The sequence below is a fragment of the Hipposideros armiger genome, unplaced genomic scaffold (assembly GCF_001890085.2).
Source record: "Hipposideros armiger isolate ML-2016 unplaced genomic scaffold, ASM189008v1 scaffold_96, whole genome shotgun sequence".
Classification (NCBI taxonomy): domain Eukaryota; kingdom Metazoa; phylum Chordata; class Mammalia; order Chiroptera; family Hipposideridae; genus Hipposideros; species Hipposideros armiger.
The window spans coordinates 3,831,486-3,849,746 of NW_017731446.1; the positions used below are offsets into that span (position 1 = coordinate 3,831,486).

The 18,261-nt window shown below is 43.7% G+C and overlaps 1 protein-coding gene across 1 annotated transcript in view; it reads right to left on the minus strand.

Annotated features, from left to right (window-relative positions):
• The window catches only part of CLSTN2 (calsyntenin 2), a 150,369-nt gene that overhangs the window by 105,613 nt on the left and 26,495 nt on the right, over positions 1-18,261 (minus strand). The window contains exon 5 of the mRNA XM_019645958.1: positions 5,587-5,772. Coding sequence (XP_019501503.1) covers positions 5,587-5,772 — 186 coding nt within the window. The remainder of the gene's footprint in view (positions 1-5,586; positions 5,773-18,261) is intronic.

Below are 18,261 nucleotides of genomic sequence, written 5' to 3' on the forward strand. Positions count from 1 at the left end.
GCACTGTGGTGAGAATGCAGCAATGAACCACACAGAAATGGGTCCTACCTTTAGGGGCCCAATAGAAAGCCCTTTATTTTTGGTGGGTGGAGCTGTTCAGTGGTGGCGAGTCTCAAGGGAAGCAGGGAGGCTCTCTTGACAAACACCCTACCAGGACTGCGTGGTAGTAGAGCGCATTCTGTTCTCAATTCTGTTCTCTGACTCACTAATATCACTTGGCCATGTGACTTGCTCTGACCAATGAAATGCGAGTGCAAGTGATGTGTTTCATATCAGGGCAGAAGCTTTAAGAGAGCTAGCCCACGGTTTACCATGGGTCTATTCCACGTGACACGAGATCAACAGTGTTCTAGATAAGGGCTGTTCCTTTAGCCTGGATCCCAGGGGGAAGCCAACCTGAAACAGAGCCACAGTCAGCCCAAGAAGAACATGTGATAGGAGTGATAAATAAACCTTTGTTATTTTAAGCCAATGAGATTTTGGGGTCACTTGTTGCAGCAGCATAACCTGCAATGCCGACTGATAAGCCACATAAGTGATTGACATCAGCAGCTACAATGTCCCCATTTCTCCATCTGCACACCTTCAGCACGGACATGGAGGACTTTCTGATGTTCTTTCTGGAACTCAAACCTATTGATCCTATAATCAGACTATCATTCCACTTCTGGATTCCTAGACAAGAAGTGTTCCTCTAAGGCCTTGGAATCAGACACTTGGATCTCTAGGTAAAATAAGCCAGGCTGTGGATGAGGGGTGAGCAGCCAGATTCCAGGGGCAGGGCCATGGATACCCGGTTGCATAAACAGCCTGAGCAAGGCCACTGGAAGCAAAACACCTTTTCTCCAGTATAGGAGGGCAGGCTGTATGGTAGCTGCATAAAAGACCTCAAAGAGATAAGCATATCCAGGGAGAATCCCATCGCCCACCGTCATCATCCATGAGTCAGTGTGTGCAGCTTTTTGCTAATGTGTGATTAATGATTTAGTCTGATTCCCAATAGGCATGCACCAATTTTCCTTAAAGTAAGAGGCCCACTTCAGCTCTCTGAGAATGGAAGCACTGGCTATGATTAGGGGACTAAAACTCCTCCCTGGAAGCTCCAATTCTTTAGGAGTGTCTTGGAGAAACTGACGATAGCTCCTTGTAGTTGCGCTATCTAAGGGTATGAGAACCTCTGACAATGATTCTTGGTGAGGGCAGTTCCATTAAGATGCAAGGTGTAGTAGAAAACCAGAGACTTAACTTTTTCAACATGTCTGTCTCCCCCAGGAGACGGAATTGTTAAGTGGTCTTATTATCCTGTATAGAACCTCAAGAGTTACAGCATTTGGACATTCAACAAATATTTGTTGAATTAATAAATACTTGAATGAATACATGAATTCTCTGCAAAAGCCTCCTGGCTCACAAGTGTGTGCATGCTGGGAACAATTTAATGTCTAGTGATCTGAGCTGCTTTGACAGATCCACCACTTGATTTAATAGCACGCTCTCATTCTGTGACTTTTCCTTCAACAAGACCTGTCCTCACAGCTCTTGACTCCACATATGAAACAGATGACCGGGGTGTCACAGGCAGGAGGTGCTGGCCAGCTGCCCGGAGTCCTGCGATTCCGAGAAGGCACAGCCCCTGGCCTCTGAGCTATGAAGGTCATGTGCGTCACAAACGACTTTTCTATTTACTGTAATATGTAGTGACTTAGGGGCATTGAAGCAGGCCTTTTCTTGGGCTGTTGTTAATGTCAAATTTAATTTGGCCAAGAGGTCTCACTGAGGGTTTCATACTCAAGGCAGTTCTGTAATGCTTCACCTCCGGAAAGCTTGGTACCGAGATGGCAGAGTCCATCTTAAAAGTCTGAATCCAGAGGAAGTGACAAGCATTTTCCTCAGCTTCTCCAAGAAGCCTGCCTTTATGTAAAGCAAGGGCAGTGGGGGACCGTCTTAGGCTATGTCCAGCCCCACAAGCTGAAGGGGACATGGGTTCAGGACCCTGCATCATTTTTGTTTCATGGCAGAATGGAAGCATCTCAGTGTATCAACCTTAGGCAGCAATATGCCTGATGTCCAGTACTTTACTGGAACCAGAGGCTACTTCAGGTGCTGCTGCATCTGTAGGGTACTCCCTGACAGCAGGCTTTGTGCCAGCTATTGTCAGGCTCCCCCTTGAACAGGATCCTCTCACTGCTCCTAATGGAGCTGATGCTGCCGGAGGAGGAAGCAGACAGTGACCAGAGAGACATCCAATGCCCCCCCCCCAGGTAGACACCCCTGCCTGAGTCACCACGCAGCTGCAGCATCACAGGAGAGATGCCGGAACTCAAGGGTACCCAGGAAGCACCCCAGGACTGCTTCTCCAGTGAGCAGACAGGGCAGGAAAATATTGACTCAAGGGAAAGGTTTGGAATGATGAAGGAGAGAGAGAGCATCCCAGCAGGAAGAAAACATGAACAAAGCCTTATGGGATGAGAACAAGCGAGGCATGGGCAGAAAGCAGGTTCCCTGGCCAAGAGGCGGCAGGACATTGGGAGGAAACGGGCCATAATGATGGGCGGGCGGGGTGGAGGGTTAGCATCAGGCTAGAGCTGGGCGTGCACACCTGGACGTTATGCAGGTGAGTCATCATCGCCCCCTAACGCTGCTCTTGCCCCGGATCCCTGGTTCTCATTGGAGGCACCCTCGTCCAGCTAAATGCTCACCCTGGGGTCATCTTAGATTCTTCCCTTTTCACTCCTCACAGCTAATGAATCATTAACTCTCGTCAATTTTGCCTCCTGAATCTGTCTTAAATTCACCCCCATTGCCACTCCCCTGGTTCAGAACTCATTATCTCTTGCTTAGACTGTGGCAACAGCATCCTAATTGGTCTCCCTGTTTCCATCCAAAGTCAATAAAGATTAGTAGGATGAAAAATGCATGAATGCCAAGGCTTTAAGTGTCATGGCAGTTCCCTGGTTGCGAAACCCCACGAGGAACTTGTCTACCATCCACTGAAAACACACAGAAGCTTGTCTGCAGAACCTAGGGTGCCCCACGGGAGTCAGGAGTTTCAACCTGCACTCGGTTTTAGACATGATCCAGCCTGAATTTCCCTCACAGTTTACAGAGAGCAGGGCTTGAGGAGCTGCCTCTTTCAGAAGCTGCCTCTTGTCAGAGATGCGCATCTGAGTCTCACTCATTTGCCTCTGCCCTTTGTTCCCGAGCTCCCCTCAGTGGAATTTGAGATTCAGACTTTTCATATGGAGATAGGGGTGGCCCTGCGCATCAGCGCTACTGGGATAGAGTTCCCATCAGGGTGGAGGGCCGCACTACCAGGAAGGTCACCAGAAAGCCACGCAGACGTCTCTCAACAAAGGGTCTCTCCAAACACCAGACAAGCTCGCACGCACGCACCTTGGTGGAAACTGCTCTCCTGACTGAATTAACCGGCCCTCCTGCAAGGTGACCTGGCAGCCCAGAGGAATGAGCCGTGTGAACACCAGATGCGGTTTTGTTCTAAACCTTCTTCCCTCAGACGATCCTTCTCACTCTCCATATCTCCTCTTCTCAGCAACATTCAAAATCAAATCACAAGTGTGTGCCCTGGGGCCCATCTGATCTTTAACACGCTGATTTCATCATCTCCTTCTAACCTGGAGGGGTTTAGGCAATGACTGTAACCCACAATGGCATGGGGTCGAGTTGACTCATAATTCATGACAGTGCGCGAGGAGTGAAATGGGATATTCATTCAATGTGAGATGTCGTGTGAGATGACTTCTCTGCATGCAGAGTGAGGGAGAGGACTGGAGGCAGTGTTCTGAATATTGCGGGTCCCTTATATCCATTTTTTGCAAGAGCTGTTTGGAATATTGATGTTGCGGTGTTTTCCCGAATCAGCTCCATCATTCTAGAGAAGCCTGCATTCCCACAGGCCTTCCTTGCTGGCCTGGTGACATGGTAAATGGGACATGGTGATACCCAAGCAGGGTTTAATTTACATTCAGTTCTAAAACGTTCACATGGTTCTTTGGGAAAGAGCAGTGTAAGTGAAGGTGTACGTGGGGGCAATGTTGAGGTGGGGGGAGAGGGGGAGCAGAAAATGCTCCAAAGACAGTAGTGGGGAGAACACCAGGAAGGGAGGCAGGCTGGACTGTGTGTTCAGGTCTCTTCAAGGTACAGTGCCATATTTATTGTATGTAGCACTTATATATTTCTTAGCCATTTAACCTGAGTAAAACTGTAATAATATTTTTTTTCTTTCTCTTTTTTATGTGTCACTGATAATGTTTTTGAGTCTTGTGCCCCTCGCCCCAGTTTCCCCATTTCGCTTTCCTTTTGTGGAGACGTAGTTACCCCTAAATACAGGCCAAGTGTAAGAGTGAGCTGTTTCCTAAGCTCACCACAGCACTGCTGCAGAGTCAAATGTGAGTTCCTGAAAATTTCTGAAGAAGAGTGAGAAAGAAAGAAAAAAATATATGGTGGGGCTGGTGGAGGCCCCTCAACATGTCAACAGTCTGGTTTACCAAGCCCGTGGGACCATTCCCAGCATACTGAGCGTCCTCTCATTCCTCAGGCTGTCTCGAGATATTCACATTCTGTCTCCTAAGGCCTGGCCTGGCATCACAGATACTGAGCCAAAGAGACTTTCCTTCTGATAGATCTACTCTCAAATTCTGGCTGTCAACTTTCTATTTGTGTGATCTTCAACAAGTCATGCTTTCTCTCTGGCCTCAAATTTTCCATCATTAAAGGTGGATAATAGCACCCTCTTCACAGCAAAGATGGGGGAATTAAATAAAGTAATGCATGTGAGGAGTTGGGGAGACTGCACGAAGGAGGGCTCCATAAAGCTAAGCGTCCTTGAGCAGCACGCCTCCCTCAGCTCCGTTTCCTAGTTCCTGGCCTGCTCCTTCCTGTGGCGCCATCTCACAGCCCGCTGACAGCAGGCCCCCTCCACCCCACACTTGGACACATTCACTTCACCCACTGCCACCCCACCCAAGCCTTCTTCTCTGATGTGGGCAGTCAGGCAGGCTTTCCTGGCATGCAACCAAGTACCCGTGCTTGGCGTGGGCCCCCAGCTTGGTTTAATGCTTTGTGATTTTACTGTTGAAATTCTTAATAAGGATCCCGCAGTTTCATTTGCACTAGGCCCTGCAAATTATGGAGCTGGTCCTGTGGGGAGGAGACCAACCTCTCCCCAGGTGACTGACACCACCTTTCCTATTTCACCTGGTCAGGTGCCTCTCAATAAACCACCACAGCGGAAGGAAACTTGTGTTTCTTCAGGCCCTGTGGTTGGTGCTTTTAAACACATTGTGTCATGAATCCCTGTTTTACTGATGAAGTGTAGCGGCTTTGTCACTTCACTTGCCCACAGTCACACACTTGGTATATGGCGGGGTTGATCAGGTGTGCCCGATGCCGGAAGCTGTGCCTTCGCCTGAACCATCCTAGGTAAATTTAATAGTTCCCCAGGAGTTACATATACCAATGTGGTGGGAGGGGCTGATCCTTTCATAACATAATAAGATATGCTTTATATATATATATCATTTAAAGCACTTACTTAAAAAAAACAAAAACCAACAGGGAAGAACCTACCGCATAATTTCTGAAGGGATTTCTCTGAGTAGGTCTCCCGGTCACATCCCTTCCCAATGTAATTGGTCTGCAGCTCTGTGGTGATCTGGATGGAGGACACGGCCCCCTCGCATGTCTCCAGGTGGATGCTAGGGAACAGGGGCACACTCCCCGAGCCAGGCTGATACTCAATCCTCTTGGTCCAGTCTGAATCAACAAGAAAAGGAGGAAAGTAGATCAGATACAGCCAGTTCTGCCATGACACTTGGTTTGAACATGTACATTTGTTCCAACACAATTGATACGTTTGGAGACAGCTTGGGGATAATGGGCATTTCACATTTGCTTAGGCAAGGTTGCCTCCCCGAGAAATACTAGGTGAATGCAGAAAGTGCACCCAGCTGAAGCGAGCGATTCAGGAATGTACAAAACGCACACATGTACACACCTGAAGCATCTACCTGCTACTTGGTTCACCTTGTGTTAGGAGCCGCCCTCCTGCACCTGTGGTTACAATTTTCCATCCCACTCAGAACACCCTCCTTCCACCTGTTCACAATAACGCACAAGCTGTAACCCTTCCTATGCCCACTTTCGCGAACACCAGGTTTCTTCAAGGGAACATGGCATATTTATTGTAGCACTTATATATTTCTTAGCCATTTAACCTGTGTAAAATTGTGATGATGTTTTTTCTTTCTCTTTTTTATGCGTCACTGATAATGTCTCTAAGTGTTGTGCCCCTCACCCCATTTTGCCGAGTGCGGTGATGTTTAGGATGTCTTGTCACAAAACAAAAGAGAGCATGGCAGTTCAGGGATTACTTGAGGTCACGAGGTGGGGTGCAAGGATTCTTTTCCAAACATTCAGGACTGTGACCCACTTAAGCAGGACTGATTGTCTTATCACTGCTTTTTAGTGGAAAAAATAATTTGGAAAAAAAGCTTTGGAGGGGAATAAAATCATAATCAAAATGGCACCACACAAAACAGAGCAATCAACAAAAATAAACACTAAGAGTGAGTGTACACATGAATTGATTAAAACAGCAATAGCAGTGATTGAAAGAGCCGATTGCAGGCAACGCTCACAGTGACCAAAGATAGTGAACATCCCACGCTGACAACTGTGAGCATCCCACACTCTGCAAGGATGCACATCTGAGAGGTCTGTGCAACCCTAAGGCTGACTTGGGGGTAGGAGAGTGAATCTGAATCAAGAAATGTGAGTTATGGATACTATTGGCTTATGAATCTCAAATGTTTGTCATATAGAATGTTGCTGGATAGTATCTTTTGGTTGCAGTAGAAATGAAAATCTGTGGAATTGCCTGCCTTCAATGTGAGAAACTCAGAAAGTCCTGCATTTGTGGGTCCGTCTGCAGCCACCAGGGGGCTCCTCACAAGCTCCCAGTGGATCACTGGTCGCCACGTTGAGCAGGACCAGCAGAGCAGAGAGGGCTGGGCTTAGGGGCCAGGCTGATGGCTTCATTCACTAAGCAGCCATTTGTTTTGGGTTTTCATGTTTCAGGCTCTGCTTGGCACATCAAGGATACAGCAATAAAGGAGTCAAGAAAGGTCCCTGCCTTGTGGATCTGGGGGAGAGGCAGATGATGACTAAGCCCTTGCTGTCCTATCAGAGAGGTTAAGTGCTATGAAAGAAAAAGTGGTGACAGAGGGGGCCTCTTTAGATCTAGGGAGTTCCTGTCTGAGCTGAGGTCTGAATGTCGAGGATGAATGTATGGGGGAAGTCTTGGAGAAGCATGTTTGATCTTGGCTTGACTCTGTCAGGTCAGGAAGTTCTTGGGCAGGGAAATGAAGGTCTCTAAACCCTAGGCACTTCATCAGTAAGGTAGAGGCCATAGCACTGACCTTACAGAGTTGAGGAGAGGACAAAGTGTGACAATGTGTGCAAGGCACGCAGTCGGGCTCCGATCGTATTGTTCTGGGAGAAGGATGGGGGAATTTCAGTCCACAGGGAACATCTCCCTGCACTGCAACCTTGTCACCTTCCAGATAACCATGTAATATGGGTTTAACTCTGAACCCCCATATTAACCAGACACCTTTTGACGGGTTTTCTCAGATCACATCTTGAGCAGAGATTGCATACCACAGTTGTGAGGTTCATCTCTAGGGAACTTGCCATGGGAGGGTATTTGGATGAGAAGGACTATAAAAGAGAATATACCCAATGACATCTTTTTCCTCATAGCCCTCAGGAACGGTGTCTGGACTGGTCCATCACCTCCCTATGGAGCTCCCAAAGCCCATGCTCCAGAGGCCCCAAGTTCAATTTTAAGGACAAACCGCTGGAGGACAGGAGGGATTTTTGGCAAGGTATCTGGAAGTCACAACACTGTAAGAAGCAGTCCACACACAATTAGCATGTAGTGCCCTGGGTACAAAACGTCTCATGCCACTATGCGTTTGACCATGTTCTTTCTTCTGCATGGGGCTTCCTTTCTATCCCCTTCTTTCTTGTCATTTCCTTCATGCCACCTTTCAGGATTTCTCCCGTCTGGGTACAAACCCTCCTCTGTGCTCTCACAGCATCCTAAACGTTAGACTGGGCATTAGACTCCAAGCTTCACGGTTACTCTGTATCATGTTGCATAATACCTGGCACAGAGTAGATGCTTGCTAGAAAGTGTGAAGGAATCCTATAGGATATCATAGTGAAATTCTCCATTTGTGTACCTGTCTCCTCCAGTAACTGGGAACTCTTTCAAGGTAGGGATTGTGACATTTACTTTTGATCCTTCCACACCTAGTTCAGAGCACAGAAAATATTTGCCCGGTGGACCTGGGAAGCCCCAGACACCTAACCTTGATTGCTGCCGTGGCAGCCACTCTTAAGCTACAGACAGAACCATGGCCTGTATGCAGCCCCTACCCTCAGTCCCGTAGAACCATCCATCCTAACAGCAGCTTATCACATGTTTGCTTTTCTTTGTTTTCAGCAAGACAATCAGTCTAGAATTGATGATGGAGGAATCTGCTTCCCCATAACAAGAGATGGCATTAAGGAGGCAGTCTCTCCTCCCCTCCCTTGCTTCTCTCTCCCTGGGTCCTCCCTTTCTTTAGAGATACAGGTTTAAACAATGAAGAAAGTGGTTTTATTAATGGGGACTTGGTGTGAGCCCTACAGCTCCAGCTCTTGAAGCTCTCTTACTTCTGCTACTGTGTAAAAGATGTCTCACAACACCTCTTTCTAGAAGCTTCTTCTGTTGGAGAAGCCCAAGACTTCCTCAGTATCTATTCCCTTTTTTCTGACACCTCCTTTTCATCTAGAGATTTTGGTCATTACCTTTGATGGGAAATTCTACCTCAAATCCTTTTTTAGAAGGAGTGCAAATAAAGAAGCAAATAAACAATGAAAGGAAAGTCAGTGGAGGCACAGTCCTAGCAGAGTTTTCATTCCTTTTACCACCCAGCGGCTAGAGGGACAAGGCCCTCCCTGGGGAGAAATCTGACCCAAAAAGAGTTTTTAGGAACATCACATCTGCCAGCTGCTTTGGTGACCTCATGGGGCTTGCTTTTGAAGGTTTATGAGAAGCAGGCAAAATTGCAACCATATCGTAAAAGAAATCGATAAAGCTTTCTGAGTGTAGTATCCTTAAGAGAGTGGGAAGCTCACACAAACATCTTTTATTTTCCAAGAAAGGGCTGGGATGGGGCTTGAGAGAGCAAAAGCAAGTCATCAAGTTCAGCCTTTGCTGCGTGAAATGTCTGTTCACCCTCATCGCCTGGAGGGTAGGCTAGCATGATGCTCAAAGGTCTGACCTCCAAAGTCGGTGTGTCTGGGTTCAAATCCCAGCCCTCCCACTTCCTGTATAACTTGGGGCAAATCACTTACCCTCTTTGAGTCTCAGTTTCCTCTTCTATAAAAGTAGTACCTAGTACCCAGGGCTTGGGGGGATTAAATATAGAGTCATTTCAGCATCAAACACAAGGGGCATGTTCCATAGGTATATTATTGTTAAAATAGCATTTATTCAATAATATTTATTGCAGAGAATAAGAGGACCTACAATTATTAAGCACCTACAAGGTGCTAAGTGCTTTTATATCTCATTTTTCATTTAATCCTCTCAGCAACCCAGTGAGTAGATGTTATTATCTTAATTGCATCAGATGACAAAACCATGGCTGAGAGTTAGTGTGACTTGCCCAAGGCCACACAGCTCTTTTACAATAGCTCCTCCATAATTTTGAGGCTTTGCTAGACCTGAAAGCGATGATAGTTTTTACAGGTTCATTTTTGAACATTCAATTTATACCGATATAAAAAAGGAAAAGGTGATAATCTCTGATGTTGGCAAAGGATCAAAGAGTGTTGTCAGTTTCATTGCTGCTGGACCTTGAGGGCAGTTTGTGGGGGCCGAGGGGCTGCTTTGACACTGAAGACTAGAGAGATCTGGCCTTGAATCTCAACTCCCCCAAATGCCGGTCATGTGAGCTTTGCAAAGCAGTTGTCCTCTCTGGGCTTCCAATGCCTCATCTGTAGATTTGGGATAATTGCATCTCCTTATGGGCTTGGTGTGAGCATTTAAGGTTAAGGGCCCAACCCAGAGATCTTCCTGTTGAAGCCTCATGATAGGAACATCCACTCCTTGGTTCACAAGCTTCCCAAACTTCTCCGAGCTCTCCTGCTTGGAAACAAAACCTTTTCAGTTCCTAAAGGGCCTACAGACTAGTTTATGAATTGTGGTTCAATTTTTGACTTAAGTGATGAGAAAGGAAGCAGACCACCTGTTGTTTTAATAACCAGGCTCAATTACACCGTCAGTATTTCTGAAAAGGCTGACACTGGAATGCCTTCAAATTAAAATCTTTCTCTGTGGACTAAGGCTTTAGAAACTTGATGATTTTATTATAACTCCTGCTAAATTTGGGAAACATATGTTTTCTTATCAGGAGAATATTAACCATTTAGAATTCTCATGTTAGATGCCTGGAGGTGGAAAAAAAAAGCTAATCCGAGACTTCTGGAAAGCACAGGCTTTCAGGGCTCTCGTAACATTCACGTCCATTGTTCCAATTCTGCATGAAAGGGAAAGACACAGGTGTGCCAAAACACTTTTCATGTTCAGGGGCCTCCAGCTCTTCCCGATCTCAGGTTTTAGCAGGTGAAGAAGCATCNTGCCAAAACACTTTTCATGTTCAGGGGCCTCCAGCTCTTCCCGATCTCAGGTTTTAGCAGGTGAAGAAGCATCAGGATTTTGAGGAAATGGCTGGATTCCTACAAGGGCTGGGTGTGGGGATGCTGGGGAGTGGGAGGCATAGGAAGGGGGCCTCCCTGAACAGGAGTTGTTCAGGCAGCTGACATTCTAATCAATCTCTGCAGGCATCAGCCATCTGTCAGCTCTCAAGGCTTTCTCTGAGAGATGGGTGACTTTGACTTGGGCACCAGGGGACTTCCTCTCCTACTGGGAGAAGCTAGGGAGGTACCTTTGCTCAGCAGTGAGCACTTTTATCACCAGTGACCTTTCAGTGCACCTGAATTGGGGGTGCGTTAGGTGTTAGAGATGGGCTGGAGAGGTAAGCAGAGCTCAGATGATGAATGGTGGCTAAGAAGCTTGGATTTCACCTTAGGGCCAGTAAAGATCCATAAGTAGGTGTTTAGTGAGGGCATGAAGCACCCAGACGGTGCTTTGGAAAGGTCACTTGGCAGCTGGATTAGCCTGGTATTCATTTTCAGAACACCAGAACACTCTAAGTAGCCACCTCTTGATCAATCCATGTTGAGGGTCACCTTTAACAGGGTCACACAATGGGAAATTAACTTCAATTTAATTAAATTCAAGAGTATTTACTCTGCAGCTAGACAGACTCAGGTTTGAACCCTGGCTCTGCTGCTCCTTGGCTGTGTGGCCTTGGGTAAATCACCAAACCTCTCTGAGCCTCATTTTCTCATCTGTAGAATGAGAATAATACAAGTTTACCTTGCATATTGCTTTAGGAATTGGAGAAAAGGTATGCAAAGCACCAGGAACAGAGCTATTGTTACTACTACTATTACCATTTTTGTATTATTATCATTATTCCCATTTGCTTACTGAGTACCTACTCTGTGCCAGACAAAGCCCTAGGCATGGGAGACAGAGAAGTGTGACTTGTGATCCCTACCTTGACAGAACCCACAATCGGTAGCAGCCACATAGCGAGACACAGGAACAAAGAGCAGTTCCCAGAGAACAAGGGGAAGAAGCAAGTTGCACTGACTAGGGCAATCAAAGGAGTCTTCTTGGAGGAAGTAACCTGGGCACTTGTTTTAATATAGGTTTTATTAATATAGGTTTTATTTAAGTGTGGTAAGGCCAACAGATCAGATCAGGATGTTATTGTCATCAAAAAGATTGTTATACTCATAGACCCTAAGGAGAGGGGACGTGCTACGCCACAGGGGGCCACGTGAAGAAGCACCGGGGTCAGTAAGGGGGCAGAGAGAGACCGAAGGAAAAGGGCCTTTACTGTGGCTTCCATGGGAAGGAACAGATGCCGTAGGGTACGCAGGTTTACGATTGGGTAGTTTGGATTATTTCAATAGCCTCTGAATTATGGGGGCTATCTGTCCCTAGTTGTTCGGTACATGGCCCTGGGATGATGAGGCAGGGTGACGGTGACCCGGAGTGTGAGAGCTCGGTAAAGGAGATGGTTGGGGTGGGGGCTCTGGATTGGTTGGTGTGCTTTTGAAAATCAAGTGGGCAAATTGTTTACTATCTCTAGAAACTGGCTAACTCTGAGATGGGCAGTCCCTCCAGGTCAGCCGGGCCCCAGGTGGCAAAGCATCAGAAATACAGACAATAAAAGACATGGTCAATACAGCATTGTAGAGTGAGGGAAATGCTGGAGGGCAGAAGAGAACTCCAAGATGTCTCCACCATGGCCTTGGGGCTATCCAATGCTAAGGGTGCCATTTAGATGAAAAATAATGTGGATCGTATCCCTGTTTGATCCTACAGCTCAGCAGCCTGGCATGACTCAGAAACTGTAGACATATGTGAGGATGTGAGTGGGTCTCAAGGGGGTCTGATGGGAGATGGTCCAGAAAGGAACTTTGGGGCCAGACTATAAGGCTGTTGAGTGCTGAACTAAGGAGTGGTTTTTTTTTGTACTGTAGGTAACAAAGACTCTTCTGAGGCCTTTGTAAAACAGAGTGACAGAAGTTGCCTTCTGAGACTTGCCTTCTCTTTCTTCTTCCCACATGGCTCCTAGGAATGAATTCCTCACTCTCCATGCCTGACTTTGGGTAAGGCCATGGTGACACTTAGACAGCAGAGTACAGAGATTAGGAATGAGGAGACAGATGCCTGGGTTCACACCCTGCCTCCTCTCTTACCAGCTACTGCACCTCGGGCAACACACTCTCTGTGCCTCAGTTTCCTTATCTATAAAATGGGAAAACATTACAATCACATCTCATAGGGATGTAAAGAGTAAGTGAGATGATATATGTGGAAGAGCCAGGACTTGTGCCAGGCCTACCTGACTCCAAAGCCAAACCTCAAGAAAGATTCCTTAGTTTTCTGAATTCATTTCCTTAACTGCTCTCTTGGGTCTATAACTGTGAAGTGAGACTTTCAGCTAGAAGGAGAAAGGAGGTGGTACAGATTCAAAGAGGCTGGGCACCCAGTCCTGGCTCCAAGGCTACGTCAGACAAAATAGACTTTAAAACAAAGGCTATAATAAGAGACAGAGAGGGACATTACATAATGATAAAGGGATCAATTCAACAAGAGACTATCACCCTTGTAAACATTTATACACCCAACATAGGAGCACCTAAATATATAAAGCAAAGATTGAGCGACATAAAGGGAGAGATTGACAGTAATACAATCATAGTAGGGGACTTTAACACCCCATTGACGCCAATGGACAGATCTACCATACAGAAAACCAACTAGGAAATAGTGGCCTTAGATGACATGCTATACCAGATGGATTTAATTGATATTTTTAGAGCATTTCACCCTAAAGCAGTAGAATATACATTCTTTTTAAGTGCACATTGAACATTTTCCAAATAAGTCTCAATAAAATTTAGACAATTGAAATCATATGAAACATCTTCTCTGATCACAATGGTATGAAACTGAAAATCAATTACAAGAAAAAACCTAAAAAACACACAAACACATGGAGGCTAAAGAACATGCTACTAAACAATGAATGGGTTACCGGTGAGATTAAGGAAGAAATCAATAGATACCTTGAGACCAATGAAAGTGAAAACACAACGACACAAAATCTATGGGACACAGAGAAAGCAGTCTTAAGGGGGAAAGTCATAGTAATACAGGCCTACCTCAAGAAACAAGAAAAATCACAAATACACAATATAACCTTACACTTAAAGGAGTTAGATAAAGAACAGCAAACAAAGCCCAAAGTGGGTAGACGGAAGGAAATAATAAAGATCAGAGTGGAAATAAAAGAAATAGAGTCTAAAAAAAAACAATGCAAAAGATCAATAAAACCAAGAGTTGGTTCTTTCAGAAGATAAATAAAATTGATAAACCTTTAACCAGACTCATCAAGATAAAAAAGAACCAAAATAAATAAAATCAGAAATGAAGGAGGATAAGTGACAACTGACACCACAGAAATACAAGAGGTTATGAGAAAATATTATGAACAATTATATGACAACAAATTGGGCTATCTGGAAGAAATGGATAAATTCCTAGAAACATACAATCTTCCAAGACCAAATAAAAAAGAAACAGAAAATCTGAACCAACTGATTACTACTTATGAAATGGAATCAGTAATCAAAAAACTCCCAAAAAATAAAAGTCCTGGACTGGATAGCTTCACAGGCAAATTTTACCAAACATTCAAATAAGAATTAACACCTATCTTTCTCAAACTACTTTAAAAAGTTCAACAAGAGAGAAAGCTCCCAAGATAATTTTACTAGACAACCATTAACCTATTTCCATAACAAGAAAAACATTACAAAAAAATAAATTAAAGGCCAATATCCCTGAAGAACATAGGTGCAAAAATCATAACAAAATATTAGCAAACTGAATTCATCAATACCTTAAAAAGATCATATGCCATGATCAAGTGGGATTTATTTCTGGGATGTAAGGTTCGTTTGATATCCACAAATCAATTGATGTGATACATCACATAAACAAAATGAAAAATAAAAACCATATGATCATATCAATAGATGCAGAAATAGTATTTGACAAAATCCAGCATCCATTTATGATAAAAACCCTCAGCAAAGTGGGAATAGAGGGAATATATCTCCACACAATAAAGGACACATATGACAAACCCACAGCTAACATCATACTCAATGGAGAAAAAGCTGAAAGCTTTTTCTTTAAGATCAGAAGAAGACAAGGATGTCTACTTTCACCATTTTTATTCAACATAATATTGGAAGTCCTAGCCACAGCAATCAGAATAGAAACAGAAATAAAAGGCATCCAAATTAGAAGGGAAGAGGTAAAACTATCATTATTTGCAGATGATACTACATAGAGAGAAACCCAAAAATTCCAACAGAAAACTATTAGAACTAAGAAATGAATTTAGTAAAGTAGCAGGATACAAAATTAATGTTCAGAAATTTGTTACATTTTTAAACACAATAAACTATGAGAAAGAAATTAAGAAAACAGTCCCATTTACAATTGCATAAAAAAATACCTAAAAATAAATTTAACTAAGGAAGTAAAAGACTTGTACTCAGAAACCTATGACACTGAAGAAAAAGTTGGAAGAAGATACAAATGAATGGAAGGCTATACTATGCTCATGGATAGGAAGAATTAACATCATTAAAATGTCCATACTACCCAAAACAACCTATGGATTTAATGCAATCACTATCAAAATACCAATGTCAGTTTTTACAGAACTAGAACAAATAATTTTAAAATTTACATGGAACCACATAAGATTCTGCATTGCCAAAGCAACCTTGTGAAAGAAGAGCAAAGTTAGAGGGATCACACTACCTGATATCAGACTATACTACAAGGCTATAGTAATGAAAACAGCATGGTACTGGTGTAAAAACAGACACAGAGATCAATAGAGCAGAATAGGGAGCCCAGAAATAAACCCAAATAGTCATTTAATCTATGACAAAGGAGGTAAGAACATATGTTGGGGTGAAGACGGTCTATTCTATAAATGGTATTGGGAAAACTGTACAGATATATGCAAAAAAAGAAAAGAAAAGAAAAAGAAACTAGACCACCTTCTTATACCATATACAAGAATAAAATCAAACTGGATTAAAGACTTAAATGTAAGACTCAAAACCATAAAATTCCTAGAAGAAATTATAGTTAGTAAATTCTTTGACATTGATCTTAGTGATATTTTTTCCTGATCTGTGTCATCAGGCAAGGGAAACAAAAGAAAAAATAAATAAAAACATGGAACTACATCAAACTAAAAAGTTTTTGCACAGCAAAGGAAACCATCAACAAAACAAGAAGACAACCTACTGAATGGGAGAAGATATTCTCTACATCCTTGCCAACATGTGTTGTTTGTTGATTTATTGATGATAGTATTGATAAAACCTTACCATTTGTGACAACATGGATGTACCTAATAGAGGGTATTATGTTAAATGAAATAAGTAAGACTGAGAAGGACAAATACCATATGATCTCATTTATGCGTAGAATCTAAAGAACAAAATAAATGAACAAACAAAACAGAAAAAGATTCATAGATATAGAGAACAAACTGATAGTTGCCAGAGGGGAGTTGGGTTGGGGAGCTGGGTAAAAAAGGTGAATGGAGTAAGAAGTACAAATTGGTAGTTGCAAAATAGTCATGGGGGTGTAAATTACAACATAGAAAATATAGTCAATCATGTTGCAACAATTAGGTATAGTGCCAGGTGGGTACTAGACTAATTGGGGGGATCACTGAAAAAATTATATAAATGTCTAACCATTATGCTGTACACCTGAAACTAATATAAAATAATATTGATGTCAACTGTAAAAAAATGCCAAAAAATCAATTTGAGATCATCTAAAAAAAATAAAATAAAGGGACCTCCATTTTCGTTTTGCACTGGGACCCACAAATAGTTGATCCTGCCTTTCCAGCTGAGTAACCTTGGGCATGTTCTATACCCTTTCTGAGCCTCAATTTCTTCATCTGTAGAATGGGGATATTAATTAATTACATCAAAGGGAGGAATTCAGGCTTTGGAGTCAGACCCAGGTGTGAATTCACTTCTGCCACTTCGTACCATGTACTATGGGCCAGACATTTCCTTGTCTATCCGAGTTTACTCGTGCAAACACTGGTGATATTGTCACCTATTTCAGAGTTGCTGATGGGGTATATGTGAGCAGAGTTGCTGATAGGGTATATGTGAGATAATATTTGCAAACCACTCATCCCTGTGCCCAACACACAATAGGCACACACATTTTTGAGTGTTAAATTATGTAGTTTTCTCTCCTCCAATTAAAAACAATTACAGGCTCAATTTACAAAGAAACAAAACACAAACTCTCTGAACTCAATTTACAATTGTAAGGAATCGTCTCTTCCTTTATTACTGACCTCTTTCCACTTAGTGTATTTTATTTTCACAAGAGCATTTTATTACCTTTTAATTCCCACTAAAAAGAGATATCTTAATTAACTACAAAAGAGGAGGAGGAACAAACACCCTTATGCCCATATTAGGGGTTAAGCCTCAAGGCTGCCCCTTGCCTGGGTGCCCACTCCCTGCTCTTCCTGTGCAGGGAGGTCAAGATTCCAACTCTGATCAGAACAGAGGCTGGGTCTGAGTCAAGATGGCCTCAGTCTCACCATTTCTTTAAGGAGGCAGTTTGGGAAGCTTATATGGGCAGAATGTAAGATGACTGTACAAAGTATTTGTGCTTATTTAATATGCAGCAAACTGTGTCTGTCTCGTTCTATGAGGCGGGCTCAGTCACTCCTAATTCCTTGTGCAGCTGCTCTTCCTTGAGCTGGAGGCAAAGTCCCCTTCAGGGATCATGGAAGGGAGAAAGGTGCACGCTGCCTCTCCTGACCTGACCACCATAAAGCTCTGGGGTTGCAAGTAGTGAGACGGGTGGGGAACTCCCTTCAGGACCCTCTCTTCAGTTTTATTTCTACCTGGCTGTGCTCTGTGCCTCGCACACATTGACGATTTTCAGTTAATCATATAAATAAAATAGAGTGCCGACTTTGAATCTGTCTAGGTCACTTACTGCCTCCCACCTTCTCATAACATCATCTGTCATTGATGGTACTGTGCTGGTTTCTAACAATTCATTAATTTCTGTGCTTGTCTGTTTGTCTACAACTCTCACCCCCGCCTTCCTACCCCCATCACAAGTTCCAGAAAGCAGGGACAGTGTCTATTTTATTCTGTTTTAAGTTTCCAGTTCTTGGTGCAGTTTCCAGAACATAGTAGGTTCTCACTAAATGTCTGGGGAATGAATGACAACTGTGCTTCATGAAAGGTGCCTGTGTCCAGGTCTTGGGGCTCAGGGAGTTCCCCTGGCACTCTTGCTCTAGCTGAACTTCTTTTTTTAAAAGATTTTATTGGGGAATTAGGGGAGGGAAACAGCGCTGGGGATTTGGGGGGAAGGGGAACAGACAAGTTGCTGTCGTTTTGTTCTTCAGTCTAGTTGTGGAGGATGTTGCTTCACTGGCCCATGTTGGTATTATCATTGTG